The 20,764-nt window shown below is 38.1% G+C and overlaps 2 protein-coding genes across 6 annotated transcripts; both read left to right on the top strand.

The window, feature by feature from the left end:
- Window positions 1–856: 856 nt before the first annotated feature.
- On the top strand, window positions 857–5,052 carry LOC144449531 (cyclic AMP-dependent transcription factor ATF-3-like). Of its 3 annotated transcripts, none has more exons than XM_078140078.1 (4): window positions 857–1,054; window positions 1,912–2,157; window positions 2,706–2,813; window positions 3,428–5,052. In XM_078140078.1, the coding sequence occupies exons 2-4, from the start codon at window positions 1,933–1,935 to the stop codon at window positions 3,689–3,691; spliced, it is 597 nt and encodes a 198-aa protein (XP_077996204.1). In that variant the 5' UTR covers window positions 857–1,054; window positions 1,912–1,932; the 3' UTR covers window positions 3,692–5,052. The 3 variants fall into 3 exon arrangements, with proteins under 3 accessions (XP_077996204.1, XP_077996212.1, XP_077996220.1); XM_078140086.1 differs by having other exon boundaries at window positions 857–1,058; XM_078140094.1 differs by lacking the exon at window positions 857–1,054 and adding an exon at window positions 1,745–1,782.
- Window positions 5,053–11,264: 6,212 nt separating this feature from the next.
- Window positions 11,265–17,756, top strand: LOC144449553 (protein c-Fos-like). Of its 3 annotated transcripts, none has more exons than XM_078140122.1 (3): window positions 11,265–11,651; window positions 12,000–12,101; window positions 14,466–17,756. In XM_078140122.1, the coding sequence occupies exons 1-3, from the start codon at window positions 11,451–11,453 to the stop codon at window positions 14,487–14,489; spliced, it is 327 nt and encodes a 108-aa protein (XP_077996248.1). In that variant the 5' UTR covers window positions 11,265–11,450; the 3' UTR covers window positions 14,490–17,756. The 3 variants fall into 3 exon arrangements, with proteins under 3 accessions (XP_077996248.1, XP_077996232.1, XP_077996240.1); XM_078140106.1 differs by having other exon boundaries at window positions 14,188–17,756; XM_078140114.1 differs by lacking the exon at window positions 14,466–17,756 and adding an exon at window positions 13,887–14,331.
- The last annotated feature ends 3,008 nt before the right edge of the window (window positions 17,757–20,764 follow it).

Below are 20,764 nucleotides of genomic sequence, written 5' to 3'. Positions count from 1 at the left end.
GTTATTATTTCGTTAGATGTATTTGTAAGAGTCTCGAGTCCCTGCATCGCTGGACCCGAAACGCTGTTATGTTTGACACGTATAGTCAACGACGTTCTCAGCTCTAGAGCTTTCTCTTTTGATCAGCGGCTGCAGCCTTTTATAGTCGCGTGCCATTGTTCACACTTTCGTCTCGGACGAAACAAAACCTACAGACAGAAAAAAGAGAGGGATTTTTTGTAAATTTGCAAAGTGTGCAAATTTTACATGAATGGTTTGTTAACACGATAGTGTAACCGGGATTACTACGCCGTGATTCTACCGTCACACAATCATAGGTTATTGGCTTCAGACTAAACCGAAGGAAATAAGATTAAATTGATAAATGGACATCTCTTTATCAATCAATTGACTATTTGACATGAACGTTAGTCACTATAATGTTCCCACCCGAAACTCAGTACAATACAGACATACATCTATTTTGAAAACGGTGGCCTCAAAGTCGTATGCCCTCTCGTGGCAAGCTGAGTATAGCGTGTCTAAACACGATAATCAAAATATAGAAAATGACGTCAAGTTTGTAGCGGTGTTTGTAAACTTACGCTGACTTAAGCAAAGCAAAGCAGAACACAATGGAAATTATGAATAATAAAATTTGCATAGAACGGTAAAATCAAACATGCATTACGTAGTGATTTATTGGCAAATGAATAACAGTATGTAGGCCCACTACCATCATTCATAACATTGGAACGTGCGTGGTTTGTTATTTGTTTACATCGAAAACGCTCCGAGTAGAAACACCAATATTACTTTTAGCGATCATAATAATTATTCACAGTGATGTCATTTCTAATTTTGCACTCGGTGAAAACACGGGATTGAAAAACGACGAACGAAATACATCTAATTTCGAGTGCGGTCTGCTGCACACCTGACGAGCACAGTGCGCATGCGTCAAATGTAACAAAAGCTCTTAGTCGAGACGAGTACATGTACTGACTTGTTTCGGGACTCAAACAACAACATTTACACGTGAAGTGCTGGCTCGCACCTTCGGCCCTTTAAATCGGTAGGTGAGAAATGTAAAATTCAATATTTTATTTGTTGGACTTCGATTAAGTTTGAAGAGTTGCTGGTTTCGTGCTTTCGGCACTATTTCGACGGTCAAATCGCTGTTTTTCGGCTGCCTATCCTCTGGTATGTGTAGCAACGTAGGGTTCATCGATCGCCACATAGCCTAGCACTGGTTTTTCATTCATTCCAAACTTTACAGAAGCACAGTTTACTTGACGAAGTGTATCGAAATGTCAAAGTTTTAACAGACTTCAAATTATTGATATTGGACAGACATAAAGTGAATTGTTTGTTACGTCCAGGGTAAGATTTTGTCTACTTGCGGTGTATCTTGCCATACAAACTTATGCAAATGCATGAGCTCAGTGCATACAAGACCCCGGGAATCCCCGTTTGCAAAATTGTGTAGCTATAAACAATCAATAATTGGAAATGACTCATTTTCTCGCTCTAAATTTTCGTTAGAAAGCTATTTGGACAACATTTTTTGTCGGAAATTAATGTAACAAAATTTGACTTGCTTTTATTTGGTATTCGCTACATTTTAGCTGAAAATTCACATAGGTATTAGCTTTGTTTACTACAAGTATGGCCTCAGTGAAATGTCGCAACAAACGAAATGCTTACGTCAGGAGTTTCTGATAAAAAGGGTAGAAACGTGATGGAAACAGAATTTCTCCTGATACCTATTGGTAAAACAGTGGCCTGGATCCGCCTAGACTTGTTAGTTGAAAGCCGGTCACTTGCAAAGCAGTGCCGTGACTCATTCGTTGTTGTGGTTTTGGTCAGTAGTGTATTAAGCGTCTGTTTTGTTACGTCTTTTCTTAACGTAAATTTTTATCACACTTGCAGGTTGATTTTATTCGAACAGTCATGAACGTACTACAGATCAACCAGGCTACGTCCACTGACTGGGACAGAGTGGACAAATTCCCGGAGAGTGACATAATGTCCAGCGATCCAAGCGCAGCTATCATACAGAACGAAATTATGCCGATGTTGATTAAAGAGGGGCTGAAATTCGCAATCCAGGCCAAGCGAAAAGCACATGGACTCAACGAGTTGAAGGTAGAAGACAGACAAATAAAGCCAGACATAGTAAGTGCTTAAAATACTCAGATTTTGTGTTTGAATTTTACGGAAAACTGTGTGTATTATGAACCGTTGCATGTTAATGACAATCAGACGTCGTATCCACACGGCATATAGTCCACTGACGTTGGGTTCGAAATCTCTTCTACTTTTTACATTTCTGGTAAATTTCGAATAATTTTAAAATTTTTGTTATTTCTATGTCATTCAAGAGTGCAAGAGTTGATAAATTAGTTTGAAATTCGATGGTTTTGTATGGGTAGAAATCCAACAACACGAAATGTCGCACTCAGTATCGCACAGGTCGCCATTTTGTATGGATGACACTACAAAATTGAGCTACTTGGCTGAGATTTTCCTGCGTTTTATATTTAGGAAGTTCTTTTATTTTCATCATTGTTTCTGTCCGCCAACTTTTATAAATTGACCCATTTCGTTCTCACTTGCGTACATTTTGTTGACGAGGAGACCGTATCAAAACCATAAACATTTACTCGAGGTTGCTAACTGCGTGCCGTTACTAATACTATTCCCTTTCTCGTTCGATAAACCAGCTTACATTGGACGAGGAATTGAAGCGTCGGAGGAGACGTGAACGAAATAGAATCGCAGCTGCCAAGTGCCGCACTAAGAAGCGGGATAAAGCCGAAACACTGGAACAGGTATTTAATAGTTACCCATGTCTTGTTTTTTTCTTGAAAACATGTATTTTTGCGCATGTACTGTTTACCTGCGTCTGTTCTGTGAACCTGAGACCTGGTAGATTTGAGATTGATATGTAAAATCAGCCACAAACCGCAAACGACTGTCCGCCTAAATGGAAACGTCAGCCAAAGTTTCCAACCTAGGAAACAATGCATTTCCGTTGGGTCTCTGTCTGCCTGTTGTTTGACGGCGATTAAAAGTCATTTGTTAATCAAACTACATCGGATTTTCCCTTCATATGCAACTTGAACATAAGTAGAGATGGGTTTATGTTCAGAAAAAACAAAAGTATGTTGGGCTCTTTACATTGTATTCAAACAGGAATTGTTGTTTTCAACAGGGGTTGACAATAACGTATGTTAGTATAGTCATGGTGATGACAATATTCAGATCGCGCAGATAACTATAGATCAATACAAAACGAACAATCTCATTGCAACCCAATGCAAACATGACTGTCATTATTAAAAATCGTTTGTTAAAGAAATAATTTTATTCAGAATGATGACAATTTATTTTAGGAATGCTAAGTTTATTTGATTTTTCCCTTTATTTTTTGTTAATTACACAGGAGACAAAGCGTTTACAACAAGCTAACGCCAAATTAAAGGCAAACATCGCGCGACTGGAATCTGAGAAAAAGTACTTGTCAGAGACTCTACAGTCACATTTGGTTCTTTGTTTGATGCGACCCACTGCCGAATTGAATGCCAGTACCCATTTCGACGAATCGACGAAAATTCCAACTGCTGACGCAATGGAGACGCCATTTCTGCCAGAACACACTGCCGTGTTACCAGTATCGCACTATACAGGTGGATTACAGATGATCTAGTAGACTTGACTTGTTTGTAAACAAATCATCAGAACCGGCCTCAAGTGAAACATTGAGTTGGTGAAAGTACGTCGTAAATTTGTCACTTTGTGTGAAAGCATGCAGGTGTATGAGTTGAAAGAAAGCTGAACTCATCAACAGAGGTTGAAGATAATAATCTCTCATAGTCTACATCCTGAGGGCAATTTGTGACGCCGAATTAGCCGTGGAAACTTGTATCCTAGGGGAAAATCCTAGCAAGAACAGGGACATGTATAGAATTTCATACAATTTCTACCTGACGTTTTTATCTTCTTCTTTTTTTTGTTCGAGATATAAGAAAGAATATCAAAGGACCTTGAACGCCAAGGATTGGTTTGCGTGTCGCAATCCTGGCTTTTAGCCAAAAAATCCGACATTCCGTCAGCCTGTGTCCTTTCCTGATGTGATTGTTTCATCTACCTCAGTTTATACAGTGTTGTATATTTAGTGCTCTTTACAGGGCACTTCAATATTTTTGCGTCGTTTTTTTTTGTGCGCGAATAGCGGCCATGGTCATTGCCGTTCACATAAAACCTTGAAAAAAATTAAAAAGAAACATCCATCTAGGTAAAGCTCAGGTAACTTACAGAAAGGTTTGGCACGCAAACAACACCTAGCGTTCGACTTTAAGGTTGTTGTTTTTTTTGCATTGAACACGCGAACTTAAATTAGTTCGACCTTTTAAGTTCGAATTCAATAATAGCTTTTATTTCGATGGTCACAAGGTCCTAAGGATGTGCTTAACCGTGGTTTTTAAGAACAAAGGACTTCATTCTTAGGAGATATGTTCTTTTTGTATATCAACCTCGAAAACGACAGTGATCCAAATGTATTGTATTTAAATCAGGTAAAAGCCAAAACATTTGTTCAAATTTCAAGTCAAATTACGGTATTTTTATTCGAGTCGTTCATTTTATTTTCATTGGGTTTGACAACTTTGGTATTTGGTGTAAATCGTCTTTCAAATTCTAAACATAAAAGGAGCGAAATATTGTCTTTCATTATTCAAGTTGTTGCGTTTTTACAAGTTCACCATTTAAATGATAGCTCCTAATTACATTCCTTGTTCATTCATAAACTTTTTTTTTTTTTCTCTAGACGTGTGAATTTCATTATAGTTTTAACAGATGTTTATGACGATGCTGAAAATGCGATGTGTTGTCATCTTAAACTTGTGTACTTAATTATTTGGCTACCATCATTGTCGTCACATTCATTTTCCGTCGGAACACAAAAATGCTTCCACTTATAATTTCAAACTGAAGTCGACATTTTCATTTCTTTTTGTTTTTAAAAAGTTGTGGTTGAGGTATTAATTCTTTATTGGTGAAATTATAAATCAAACAGGATTACTGTCATATTTTTGTACAAACAAATAAAGAGATTAATAAACATGTTGCCAAGTGGTGGTCATTCGGTGAGAGAGAGAGAAAGAGAGAGAGAGAGAGAGAGAGAGAGAGAGAGAGGGGGGGAGAGAGAGGGAGGGGGAGGGAGACAGACAGACAGGCAGGCAGGCAGACAGACAGACAGACAGACAGACAGACAGACAGACGGACGGCCACAGACAGACAGGCGGACGGAAGGACGGACAGACAGGCAGGCAGACAGACACAGACAGACAGACGGACGGACGGACAGAAAAGTGATAACTGAGAATGGGAGAGAAGAATGAATGGTGGGAGACAGAAAGGGGTACGAAATGGTGGAGGGTGGAGGAAGGGAAGTAATGAAGAAACGAACAAACAGACGAGAAGGGGCCGAAAACAATGATAAAGATTTGGGCTTCGAAAAAATGATATGATGAAGAGGTAATAGGCAAAGCTGGACAGGTGGGAAAATAGAGAAGGAAAAGAGTACATTGGGACAAAAAAGATTGGACAGAGAAAGGGGGCAGGCGAAATATCGAGAAACAGAAGTAATTGTTTACTAAGTAGCCGAGAACTGGACTATCGGACAATGGATGAGACACAAACACTATTGTAAAGTTGGTAGAGGCCATTGTTGTCTAGAAACACAGACATTGTTTTACTGACAAGTCTAATGGATGTATAGTTTATTTTCCAGTTCCATTGTGTTGTATCCATCAATGCAACAAGTAGGATTTACATTAGTGAAATTGGGTGACTTAATTGTGTTCGTTTCATTTCTTTTTTTTACAGTTTTAGTCTTGAGTTCGCTTTTCCGTGTTTATTTCTTAATCAACTTATAATCAATTTCATGGTCGGCCAGCTAATCAAATAGTGTACTCTATACCCTCTCTTTTGATGTTTCAAACCTGGCCTTCGAGACCCATAAAAACAATACTTTGGCAGTCGGCAGTTTAACTGGGTTTTAGCAAGACAAAGTTTATAGAATCCCTTTGAGAATGCCGACGTCTCTTTCGGCTTACACCAAACGCTATCATTTTGAAAAGCTGCAAACGTGAGGCCCAGACATGTCTGACATGCCGCATTCACCTCGCGGGTGGAGACGGTAATACTGTTGATGACCTGTCCAAGAATCCGACAGTTTAGGCAATCGATTTGGGTAGTTCTTTGCATGGTATTATGCTTTATGATATCTGTTATGACTACAGACGCGTGTAGTTTACAACGGTGCTCGCTTTCAGAGTCAATAAAAAATATCGCCTGGTCGCGTGCCAGGAACAGTTGTCACAGCGATGCGTCAGACACAAAAGATCATCTCTGACATAGAGCCGCATTTTCTTGGCCTTATTTGACCTTCATCTACTGTGGTCAGTTTTTTGTAACACAACATGCGGTGTCTGTCCCCGTGTCTGTCTTAAGTGTCAACAAGCAATAACCATTGTCCCGCTTTTTGTTTTGTTTTTCACATATCAACGCAGACCATATTGTACAGATATGAAGAAAATTGTGACCGTAGACAGGTCATTTACATCCACTCGACAACAGTCTAAATATGGATCCGATAATGAAGTATGTAAATAAGCAGCCGGAAAGCCATAATTCAACTCGGGCTGCGTTGAAGCGGATAACTCTAGCGGAAAACGAATACGTCTGTTCGTTTCAGTGTCGACAGCACACAACAGCGTGCAGTGAATCCACTGCTAATTTAGAGCCATTAGACGGCCTAACCTTTCAACCGAAACTTGACAACATGCATTGTTGACAACCACCCTATAGTATTGATTACAAAACAACGGGTTACTGTTTCTTCCCTTGGCTAATTTCCGCGTTGAATTATTCTACCGTTTCCGTTCTTTTCTCTGTTGTTTTGTTGTTTCCGCGGCCTGTCATACGGCTTACCGTTACTAATTGCACACCTGTTGGAGACTCACGCTCCGACTGTCGGTCACAAGCCATCCATGTATGGCTATTAGCAACCTCGTAATTTTTGTTTTTGCACTTATGCAGTCTTTAGGTCCATCGTTCATAAAAAGCGCCTTATCGATGCACAGTTATCACATTTCTACTAATCCACCAATATCTCAACATTAATCACAAAAATTCTTTCACTGTCTCGTCTTCACGGCAATTATATATGTCTTTTGTTTCCCGCCGTCGTCTCGAAATTATCGAAGCACTTAGACAATAATGGCAATGAGATTATAGGCTGTTAATTTCCCAGGCTTTTGGAGTCTTTTTGGTGAGACTTCAAACCACAAATACTGTCATAACAAAACAAGGGTAGATTACGGGTGATATGTACCAATGACAAGGTATTAAAGTTAGAGATTCGAACTAAACTAATGGTCAATTAAAATGAAATACAGCTAGCGGTGTTGCTGTCGCGACTAGTCGGTCACATGTGGCGCCCACATTTTAATAAACAAGAAGATGATAAACCGTTGTTGTACAGATAGTCATGTGGGCAAGGTGAATGCCCCATTATCACAAAACTGATCGGCAACACACATAATAACATCATCATCATCATCACCCTTGTCTCATTTACTCTTATCCCTCTCCTCAACCCCCTCCTTCAAGTTTCTATTCCCCGCAATACTATCGTCGTCGTCGTCGTCGTCGTCGGCGTCACCATCGTCATCATCACCATCACCACCACCACCACCACCACCACCACCACCACCACCATTATCATCATCATCATCATCATCATTATCACTATCATCATCAACAACAACAGCACCAACCAACAACAACAATCATCATCATCCAACGGCCATCCCTATAAAATAGCAGTAGCAACAAAAACGAAAACAACATCGCCAACACATTCGGCTTTTAATTAGAGCTTTGCAATACTGACATTAAATGATAAAACACACATTTTGATGTCAACAGTAGAGGGAAAGTAGCAGGTACTATTATCAAATAACCACATCATGAATCATGAAAAATAATCCTTATTTAAATCAATAGACGAAGGCGTCAAATTGAATATCATTTCCTTCGGCCTTCTAAAGTCGAGGGCATTTGAAACTCGATTCTCTTTTACCAGGATGGACAACTTGCCCGTGTACATCACTAACACGGTACGTACCAGAAGTTGTATCACCGACAGTCCCCGCAATTTTGTCTGATAACATGGGCAAATGTTTTTTGTTTGTTTTGCTTGTTCCAGAATTTCTGTTTATTTTGTATAACTGTCCTTGATTCGTTTATTTAGGATAAGACCCCGAGGCAGTTTTAGATCTTCTAATTGGTATTAGTTACATCGGCGGAAAATCGAAGGAAATCCTGAGGATTGTGAGTAGCCGTGTAAGGTAATCATGTACGGTGTGTCGTTTGTTTGGTAGTCCGAGTCGCATGATGCACTACGAAATATTTTGAGAAAAAACAATCAGAAAGAAATGATGGGGGCGTATAAATGAAAACAGTTAGTGGATTAAGTAATTGTTTATTCATTTTATTGTTTTCATAGTCTTAAATGAAACAAAGACTGAAAATTAAACGAATTGAAAAGTAGTGTGCTCAGTTGCCGCTCTATATTGCAATACATAATTGTTGTCGATGCGTCATCGGAGAATTCACACGGGCATATATACACAGTACACACAACGAAAATCCTAATATTTAGCTCTTTAAAATTCCTATCGATGTTTCAAAAATATGAAAATTTACAGTACATGTATGTTTTAATTTGACTTTGACTCTAAATAATGGCGCAGCAACCATGCGATGGTCATTTGGATTTTTGCCCACTGCTTCGAGCTTCCCGTTTGTTTGGACGTGCGGGCGGATATGCCGCGTCGGGCTTATTGTGGCCGGCGACCGTGAACAGAGACATCGACTGAACAACGTCGCATTCAATATCCTGTCATTAGTAAATACTCTTAAGTGCGAAAAAAACAATTATGTCACCAGAGTTTTATCTGTTAAAAAAAGAAATTATGTTCTCTTTGAGTTTTAGTAACACGATGGACACGTTTTATACGACAATGTTCATACACGGCACGGGCTTGTTGTATGTAACTCAGAAGAGCGGTATACCTCCACGACATCAAACTGTCAGGATAATGCCGTAGGAAGAGTAAAATAGTTAATAGGCAAATAGCAGGTAACTGTAGCAATTCCTTGTTTTGGTTGCAACCTTGTCCAGCCAGTATCGTATTAACATTGACCATTTCAGTTCTTACAAGAAATGACACGGCCTGCTGAAAGCCGTGTAGGTGATATGACAGCATCGTTCACGTTTCCGTGTTGTGTTGGTCTTCTAACCGGTCATAGATTATCCAACCAGTATTTAAATGTCCAGTGACCCGCAAATTTCCACCAAATAGACAAAATACAAACCTTTTAATTACATTGGTGAAATTCGTCATATTACCATTTCATTACGCAGGTCATGGCTACAACGAATTTAGCACGAATTTGTACCTAGGCGTACTATAAACCACATGTAAACAAAATTTAATTAGATTTCATTACAGTTTCATTCATTATCAATCTAAAGTTATAAGAGAATCAACTGGAACCTTTGCGCTAAATACTACATGTAACTAATCAGAAATGTTGACATTTAAGTAGTTACTGTAAGAAGTTATTGATCGAACACTTAAACATTTTATAGGAACTGCACAATTTAGGTTTATCAGAAGCCGCTACTGATTAACAATGGGACTAGACTTTTCGTATATCAACATCAACAAATACGACATGGGCCATGGCGGCAAAAATTGTGACAATTATTGAAGGGCAAAAAATGAGTAAAGTCTTTGCTGGGTGTTTAGGAATAAATACATGGGAATCATCACCTGTGATTTTATTGCCAAAGTCTATCTTTCAAGTACCCTTTTCATTATCAGAATTCCAGTACTATATGTTCACTATTTTCCAAAAATTGTTATCCTGGTTTTTAGGATAAAATTTGTAACATTGCGGTTTTCAATAAATTTGTAATAATGCGGTTTTCAATAATTTTATCTTGTTTTTTTTTCAGGATACAATTTGTACCAATGCGATGGTAGATTACTGTTGAACGTGTCCTGTTATTTTCAATAAAATATAGGAGAGGGGACAGAACTTAGTTGAACAGTGTTGAGCATGTTACGTGCAGCAAGCCAATGACAACAAATCTGACAAAAATATGTTGTAAATAACAGGATGAAAAATAAACCGTAATATTGAAGTGTGAAAGGAGTCAGTGACATGATGATAACAATATATAGGAAATTGGGCAAAACATGAAGACAAAATGTGACCAAAATAGACGAAATAATCGACATTATAAACATAAACACAAACAACTAAGAACCTAACGCAAGGACACCGGCAATCGTGTGAACACATAATGTACGCCAGTTCAGCTACTTCGAATTAAAATCCGTCTGACTCGGAGGCATGTATTAAAATGTAGTCGGAAAGGCAAACAAAAAGTGACAGATCTTATATATAAATCTATAGTCTGATCTTTGCACAAGTCTATCCGTCTAGGGGGGAATGGGTCCCCATGGCAACCATCGCCACCATACGGCTACTTTTTTTTTTAAATGTGAAAAATTACACATTTTAATTTTGAAGGGTTTATTTGTTATTTGTCGAAGACAACACTGTTAAAAGAACAATTAAATGTAATGTTTTGTTATTTAAAATACATGTCTGGGATCGACAAACCCTCGGAGGCCGCCACCGTACAAACAAGCTCCCTGTCTGAAATATAATAGCAACATAACCTTGAGTGACTGAAGTGTCATTGAAGTAGGACACGCTGTTTTGTGTACATGTCATCAAATATCCAAATTTAGGTTGATAAATGATGGTCTTATCTTTAATTTGATCGGTGGAAATAAATCGAATATATTTACAGTTTGGTAGTTTGATACGTCGAAGATGTCAGATCCGTGGCAGTGTTGAGTGTGGCGCACGCATATTAAATCAGGTACGAACAGACTGAACAATACAGGTCAGGCTGAGGGCAGATGAGCTGACGACGTCACTACTGACGACGATGAATATTAATCAGCTATGTCTGGTGAAATTTAAATAGGTCATGTCAGCATTAATATGCATATGCATGATATCGCTGATGAAATCACGTTTCGAGATTACATCATCTTTGCCAAGCATCCGGGCCTTTCCCCGTCATGTGATTGCTGACGTCACCTCGTCATACTTTGGGATCCCCCCGACCTACGATTATAATCAGGTGATGTTGCAATACCGGCATGTGATTGCAAGAGACTACGATTTAAACTACGAATCGTCTCACGCAACGTCATTCTTACACAAACGAGCTAGTGAGCGAAGTCAAATATTATGTTCGAACTGTTCCGTTGAAGACTTCAACCAGATATTCAAAAGAGAAAAGAACTATCATGGCAAGCAATTCGCATCAACAGACAACAACACATACAGGCAGCGAGGACACGACGGGTCAGCAAGGTATCAATTTACAAGGCATATACGGATTTAAGTGCACTAGTGGAGATGCTGCAGCTGTTGGAGAGTGGGTTCAACCCGAAACTAGTGGGCTCAGACTAACAATCGACATGAGCAGTCTTACCAGAAATGCACAGGTACGTGTCACAATATCGATTACCTAGTCAGGTTAGCGTACAACTACAAGTGTATCCCTACAGCATTGACAAACGCTACGGACGTAGCATGATCACCTTGCCTGACATAGCAAAGTACTGTTTATTTGAACCGTGGGTACACCCACAGAGGGGAATCCTTCATCTTGACTAATGTCATGACATATGAAGCTGCAACTCATTGCAATATTGCCCAGTTGGTAATACGATTGGCTCGCCAAACTTACATATCGTGGGTACTCTCGTAGAGTCATAATGCCTCTGTTCCCCGACCCATTTTACCTTCAGTATAGTATTGCTATTGACACCTACTTCATTTACGTTGCACAGGCTGCCGAAGAAGACAGACGACAGAAACGTCGTGAACAAAACAAAATGGCTGCCACGAGATACAGAAATAGGAAGCGAGAATCTTCCGACTCCCTCACGAAGGTAAGAAACAGTGGTGATTTGTAGACCGTGATTCAAATATGAACGATGAGCCATGTTGGTGGGGTTGTTATATAACGACATGATAATTTGATATAGTAGAGTGTGTAGAAGGTATGATGCAACCACTCGTACAGCTATCATCATCATCATGATCTGGAGAACACAGAGACTTACTTCAATAGAGAAGACATACTTAGTAAGCACATTTTAGAGTAGGTCAAGCATAACTGTTCAAAAGGATAGGTAGATATGACGATACTAATAATGAACAAAAAACTAACTATTTACTCTTGTCGGAAATAGTCTTCATTTTCCTTTGAATAAGCACCATTGTCAATACTCGGTGTTCACATTATTTTATCTCATTTTTCTAGTCTATTCACTATTCTACCTCTCATATTCTTTTCTTTTTCTATTCTATTCTTTTCCTTTCCTTTCTTTTCTATTCTATTCTTTTCTATTCTATTCTATTCTATTCTATTCTGTTCTATTCTGAACTGACTTGTCCCTAGTCTATCATAGAATATTTTAACATAATGTAATAATTTGTAACACTATCTCTGTAATACAACATAACTTTCTATAGCACCCCATCCAAATGAAGTACATGTAAATGGACAAAGCTCAATCCACACCTTGACTGTTTTCTTTTGATTGCATACTTTAATTTGAAGGAAAAAAGAGTGTCACACATCACTATCACACACACACTCTCTCTCTCTCTCTCTCTCTCTCTCTCTCTCTCTCTCTCTCTCTCTCTCTCTCTCTCTCTCTCTCTCTCTCTCTCTCTCTCTCTCTCTCATGATGCACAATCCATCGCAAAATGGAAATAAATAACTTGGTCATTTATACAAACTATTGTCAACAAGAGTAAATATTGTGCCAGTACTGAGTAGTCATATTTATCTTGTAGCCAAAATCCTTTAGATTGCTATGATTGAGGGGCAGGATGCAACAAGCAATTAATCCTCAATGAAAGTATTGATAACAGAGTTATAGACTGCAATCTCAGATATTTTCAACTAATAGGGAACTTGCAAACCCGCCATGTTGAATGTTACATCATGGGAAATGTGATAATAAATACTAATGAATTGGTATTGTACACAATACTTTTACATTGTTTGCAACCACGAATGGTCAATTCATAGTTTACCCTGACAATTTTGGGAGGTTTTTTTATTGGTAGCTCCAGATTAGGTATTACGATAACCACAGATAATCCCCTAGTCCTTTGCGTCTGAGCATGCTCAGTCTGGATTGCAAGTTCCCTATTGGGTAATTTGAAGTTGATCAGGCAATAAATATTTTAACCTTGAAAGTAAGAGCCTTCGTTAGAACAAGTTTGACAAGGATAGAACACTTTTGACCTTATACTAAGGTCAGGTAGTGAAAATATATAAAATATATTGTATTTAGTTGTAACTCTGAATAACATGACACTTTGCCATAAATACACAAATTTGCATGTAAATGGTAAGTTATAGATTAGATTGTCAGAAAAATAAGGCAGATGATAGAATCTATTCACAACTAAGAGACAAAAGGTGGCAAGTCGACTTTAGTTGTAAACTGTATATGTTATCTGACAGATGTGAGTTTCAAATTGAGGTTATCACTTTGTTAAATGTATCACCCCACTTGATAAGGCCACCCTGTTTTATCAACACTCACATGGTAAGCATTATCTGTAGTACTTATGGAAATAGAGTACAGTATGTTAAGTTGTAAAGTTCATAGCCAGTTATCATAGTGTTGCCCATTAATTTGCATTTGATCCTGTAGGAGTCTGAACGCTTGCAGGAGGCTAACGCAGAACTTCATGAGAAGATACGAGGCCTGGAAGAACACAAGAACTTTTTGACTCGACTATTAGGTCAAGTCCGGCCTGGTGCTGTTTTCAAGATGCCCTCTTTTCCCGGTTCTATGAAACTGATGTTTTGACCTATAGATTACGTTTTGTAAATTTGAAGAACAGAATGGGTTCAAAATAAACCACTGATCCCGAAAGAAAACTTAAACCAGGAGCACACCCTATAGATCCCTTTTCGCTGACTGCAATTTCAATATTGATTCTTGTGTTTAGATAATTGAAGATCTGCAAGATGCAAACATAGCCTTGAAGGCCAAACTTCGTCTCATGGAGGACAGGAGAGAGTACTGGGTCCATGCCATCAAAAATATTAAAACATGCTGTCCTGTATGTCACGATGCAAACACAGAGGTTGAGGAAGAAAATGACAATTCATATCATCACTGTCAGCAGTCTTGTATGGAACAATCTGAGCCATTGTGTTTGGCTACTTCAACAAGACTGCACTAAAGATATTTATAACTGCACAATTTTGTTATCTTTCCTTCTAGTTTTACCAGCAGCATCATGAGTGATGATGCTTCACCAGATAGAGACGTCCCAGGAAAATTTTAATAAGAACTATCAATAACTGCATCAGTGTGATAGGCACATTTATGGGTATACTTCTTTGATGTAGGTTGGTAGTGGAAGAGTAATAACACAGTTATCAGGTAATAAAAAATACCATATCTCACTTCATCATTTACTAACATTTAGCATTCATGCTAAAGATCATTCTGGTCAACCAAAAATGTTATGATCTGAAATCTTAATGCCACAATTATGTAAAGAAACCACTCAATGGTGGTAATAGTTGGCATGTGGTATTGGCTAGGCTACAATTTGGTGAAAGTGGACTGGATTATATCCAGATTTTGAATCTTTAAAAAATCAATGTGTGACACTATCTTGTAAAATTACATGACAAGATTTTAAGTTCAAGAATTTCATTCCACTTCCAACCATGTTCTTTTAGAGTATTTATGGCATATTCATAAATTTACACTTTCATCAGACATGTTCAACTTTATACAGAACAGAGAAGGAAATTATTAGAATTTGAGATAAGCTTATATCCTAAATCAGCCAATCAACTGATGCTACCATTGGCATACATCTAATGTATACAACAATAACTGACAACATGGGTGATTGTACCCATAATGCAGTTTACTGCATGTACTTTAAGTGTGTCAAATGAAATTTTGAATTGATGACTTTCCTTTGTACAATTTGCAGAATTAGGGGATGAAGGTGTTTGTCATCCAGATGTATTTATGTAAGTTTATATGATTTGGTGTATTTATGTAGAAGTTAACTCATTTGGTATGTTGAATGATGAAACTTCATACTTTTGGCACCATTCTTCAGAGTTGGTCTGCTTTTTATGCCAGTAATCTTCATGTCTACCTCTGTAGCCAAATATTGAGAAGTGATTTTTGCACACTCAGCTGATAGGGCAAGGACCAACTATGACTGTCTTGCTAGTCAAGCCTGTACTATCCCCAGTATCAAAGACAATCATACTTTCCACTGGTAACAATGCGCCACGTTTTACAAAAACAGTTATGCAATAAATTATGTCGAGTGATAAATCACTATCACCCTTTTCTTGCCGCAACCAAAATACCTAGAGTTATGGCTCCAAAGGACAGGATTATTAAAGTTGATATAAATGTTCACAAGGAATTTCTTAGGAGAACTGCTAAACATACTATATACAGTCAGTCTGTTTATGCATTGTTTATATATACGTATATGGGGTTGATGAAATTATGATTACTTGAAGTCTCGTAGAAGCTGTTCGCGTTCCGACGTGATTTGCCGCCACAACATTCAAATTGTCGTGTTTCTCCAGTAATGTAAACAAACAAACAAACAGTTAGACCATGTCAACACTGAAAAGAAAATTATGGCGATTTGTTTGCAATATACGTCATGTATATATGATATTTTAAAATAAGAATGAAAATGGAGACATAAATTGAACAACTGACGACTCGTTTAAACAGTTGCGCAACACGCCAACGACCATGAAAGGTATTTTTGATACGTGTAAGTTCTAGCGTCACACTGATTACAGACTAATTCTACAAAAGTAATAATTGGTGATCGAACCTCAAGGAGGAACAATACGTACGTGTGAAATCACCTTCACTAAGTTCGTCACTATCGCTAAATATATCACATTACCGACCGTCAAAAACCCCACCATGGTTTGACTCACCATGCATATCTACAATCGATGGTTCAGGAAGTCGTACACCAGACGAGTAGATATCCAAAGTTTCCCTGTATACTTCCTCAGATCAACTTCCACCATCTTTTGTGTGGTACGTGTCCATTACTCCTATTCATCATGGTCACTGCCTCCATAAAGTAATCACATCGTCCACCGTGAAGGTTCCAATACATTTTAAAAGGAACACGATTAAAAACACTTATACAAGAAGTGACGGACGAAGGACGGGAAGACAACAACAACGGAAATTATCATTACATTTGTATTAAGGCCACCTTCCGAGTGAAAGCCCGACAGGATATAAATCATGGTGACATATGTATCTCACGTTCCATGCTATTAGTATCACGATCGTTATTTGATCTGTCATGCTGATGATTATAGGCGATCAGGAGAGACGAGACAATACAAATGTTTGGTTGCTCCATAAGATTCATGTCATTACTAAAGTACTGCAGTCAGTGTCTCCCCGCACTTAATATCATATCCATAGCTATAGGCGCGAAAACTTGATAGTGCAATTACAGTTGTTATACATGAAAAAAGAATAAATGTATGTAATTCTGAGAGATCATGTATGATTTTCGACCTGTCAAATCAACTTCTTTCAACTACTGGTACTCTTTTTTTAGTTTATCAGGCAGTGAGTTTAACCACAGACAAAGAAACATTCTTTCAAATTGTCTGAAGGTTGGTTCAACCCTCAGCAATAATGTTGTGTTATATCAGTTATAGATGGGTCAATATTTTGATATTTAATCACAGTGTCGAGTAGCATTCACAAATAATGGTTGCCTGCAAATGTAGTTACTATTGCAATAATTCAACTCATCAACATATACTGTGTATTATTTATTTCTGTGGGATTTGTAAGACTAGTAGTAGTACTAGTAGTAATGAAGAATTTTCGTTACCTTATATTGCTTTTGAAATAACCCTTTAATTGTTAACATTTGTTGGCGTTATGACGTAGTAAATACACAAAAATGTAAATTTACATCACGGAAATCACAACAGAAACAAAGAAAAGTTGCAGTCTTACGTTGCACACTATCACAAAGTTGATGAACTGTATGAAATAGTCACATAAAGTGCCGAGTTTTTTTTATCAGTATTATATTTACCATTCACTTATACTTTGATTTCAATGCATATTATCACGTTTTAGTGATATTTAGACAAGCATAGAAGTCTTATCTCCACGTTCTACCACACTCTGGCCAGTTTATAGACTCGTACTGGGGAAGTACGTACCTTTGTTAATTGTCTGATTAGGTTTATGTGAACTTGTGTGTTTTGTTGTATCATTTGACTGTTTAGACGTGAACCATATTCCTGAATCAGTATGGGAACCAACAAGGGGTGAGTCGGCGCTGTTATCGTACCCATTCTACGATACTCGCAGACTAATTATCAATTTTCAATCAGGGACCATCACAGAAAGATGTCATGACATGCTTTTATCGTTTAACTATAGAATTGTGAATTCTTGTAAATAAGGTGTTTATTTAGAGTTTTATATATTGTTATGAAATTTTGATATTTGGAATGTCCGTTGAGGCGTTATTAATTATTAAAAGATTATACAGAATCCGATTCGTCCTCCAGTGTCCGACTTTTATCTATTTCTATAATCGTCAAGGTCATCACCTCCAACCCAATATTGAGTATTGTTCGCCAAGTTGGTCCACATTGTGTAACCATACAGTGATGCATTTGAAGTTGTTAGATTGAACGACCGGCACTAGTAAACTTAGACAGGACAAGAACACAGAGAAAAAAATTGTATCTGGTCGAATTTTTTGAAACAAATAGAGAGGCATGTAGTCCTGGCATTAAAGAGACAATCAGACGCACAGGTATGGTCTCGAATGCAAGGCTTGGGGTTACTATGTTTAAGTTCACCCTGGAAAAGAGTCCAGAGCATAAACGATAGCATATAGATAGCTTGTCCCCTCGACTAGGTTTCTAACCGTAGCAGTCCCACAGTCCAGTTTAGTAAGACAACAAGATATATAGATAATCAGGTACGAAGATCGCCTGAATAGTGACTACCCCACCTGACTATATTGCGATAAAGGTTCGCGTGCATCTTACATGGAATAAATTTTCACAAAATTTATACTTATTCATCCATGGTCTAGGATGTCGAAACAAGTCATATGCGAGATCAATCTGAATTTGGAATTAATTTTAACGAGAGAAAAATGACACACATTTTGTGTAAACATTGTTCACCTGACATTTCACCTCGTCAAAAATGCATACTGAATATTGAGAACTGTGTCAGTTTGAGGTCAAAGTTGCCTCGATGACATAGCTGGTCAGATCCATCGAAGTTTGGAAAGAAAAATCTGTATTGTAATGGTTTCAATGCCTTGCATCATTGGATGACTAATGCATTGATTGGAGATTACCAAGTGAAATAAATAGATTCTTTGCAAAGTTATACTTTTCTGATTCCGTGCCAAAATTTAAACCAAACCCAACAGTTACATGTTTTTGGTGTAGAACATTGACAAGAAGGAAGTCCCAACCACGGTCCAACGCGCGCCAATATTGTTGACGTTTATTTGCGTGATACTGTGTCCAGACTTATGGATATAGTCAATAAAACATTGTTTGGGATGTAGCAGTGGAAAGGTGGTCGAATGGAGTGATTTGTGTCACTTCTTTGTGAGGAAACAAACATACCCTAAAATCATCACCCGACAGAAATAAAGCCAACAATAATAAAAACAATAATAATGACAACTGTCCTCATTTTCTACCGTATTTTTTAACGTCTTTCAGAATTGCTGTTAAGATTAATACCCTCAGTATTGTTTACCTTATACTTCGTTGGAACACATAATAAAAAAATTATGCACCTGTTAAATCTCGAATTTCAAACTATTTCAATAAAAGCCGATACAGTGAGAATGGTTTAATGACTCATTTTGATCACAATCAAAAGAGTATTGAAGGTTACCTCTCCCATTAATTGACATGATTGTCCCATAAGTGACGATGTCCATGAAACAATTAATTAGGAACGAGTTAGATTTTATAGAGGTCCTGGGCCTTTTATCATATAAATGTCCTAGAATAGTTTTTTTATGATACCATATCTTTGATAATAATATTTGAAATGAAATTGTGTTTACCGGTGCGGAATAATCGTTCAAAAACAATACAGCCAGTAAGGACACTGGAAAACATACAAATAGGGCATTAAGATTGACCATGGATAATCTGATTATGTTTTTCAGTTAATTAATTTTGAAAAACGTGAACAACTGGTTTATGTTCATTTTCTGGTCTAACGAGGCCACAACAGTCAGTTTTTATGGTTTATACAGTCCAACTGTATACATTCATTAATTTACTACTGAGGTATTCTTTCTTTTCGCCTACGTAAGGCTGGGGTCAGTAACCCCCTCCCTTCCCGGCTACACATATTTTGATAATGTGTAACTATACAGTACCCCCCCCCCCCGCTCCACTTCAGAGCTGTACAGTACAGCATGGTACACTACATTAAACTAACAGTGGAAATCAACTTCAATGTTCATACATGGCATAGGTCGAAAAAGGGACTCACATTTGGCTGTAACTTGTACTTGGAAATTAGCCAGCAGGATTTTCTCTCTCAATCTTGATTCTGGGCAGAAATAGCATCCCCCACGGTAGCTAGTGGGGAAGCTGTGTCCCGTCCCACGGTAAGAACATTTTTTGAAAATAAGGACATGCTGGAGGCCATTTAGTGGCATAAAATTTCAAACCATACACATCGAAAGCCATAGAGTACTTGAAAATTGTCTTCAATACCCCAATTTTACTCTCAATACATTATTAAATAATTGTATGGCTATATTACCTGTACTTTAACTTATACAGAGATATTTTGGCTGACACACCCATTCGCTTGGCTATTGACTGCCTCATAATTAAATGTATGGTAGGTAAATGAAGTGAACAATTTTGCAAAGTACAAGGTAAACGACTGCTCCTGAGGTTTGAATGTTCAAAAAAGTCTCCTCAGAGAGAGAGAGAGAGAGAGAGAGAGAGAGAGAGAGAGAGAGAGAGAGAGAGAGAGAGAGAGAGAGAGAGAGAGAGAGAGAGAGAGAGAGAGAGAGAGAGAGAGAGAGAGAGAGAGAGAGAGGGGGGGGGGCATAGAGATACATAGAGAAACGGAGACTAGAGACAGACAGGCAGACAGACAGACAGACAGACAGATAGACAGACAGACAGACAGACAGAGAAAGCATACACGTATACACAAACACATTCGCATGGCTGTCACCAAACTCATCACTGAACATAGGTTTTAGAAGTAATTGCGGCGAAGCCGCGAGAAATCTTTTAATTTACTCGGTAAACGACCACTCCTGAGAGAAATCTTTTAATTTACTCGGTAAACGACCTCTCCTGAGGTTTAATTTGGTTCAAATCATGAGCAAAATATTTCACCCCCCCCCTTCAGACCATCAGCCACACGTGGTAGCATGGTACACATGTCCCCCCCCTTTGAACCCTCAATTCTTCAAGTTTTCATTGCCCCCAATTTCTGCCCAGCCCTCCTGC

Source organism: Glandiceps talaboti, chromosome 2 (assembly GCF_964340395.1).
Source record: "Glandiceps talaboti chromosome 2, keGlaTala1.1, whole genome shotgun sequence".
Classification (NCBI taxonomy): domain Eukaryota; kingdom Metazoa; phylum Hemichordata; class Enteropneusta; family Spengelidae; genus Glandiceps; species Glandiceps talaboti.
Note: the sequence above shows the minus strand (reverse complement) of the source record. Positions and strands in the feature narration are given on the sequence as shown.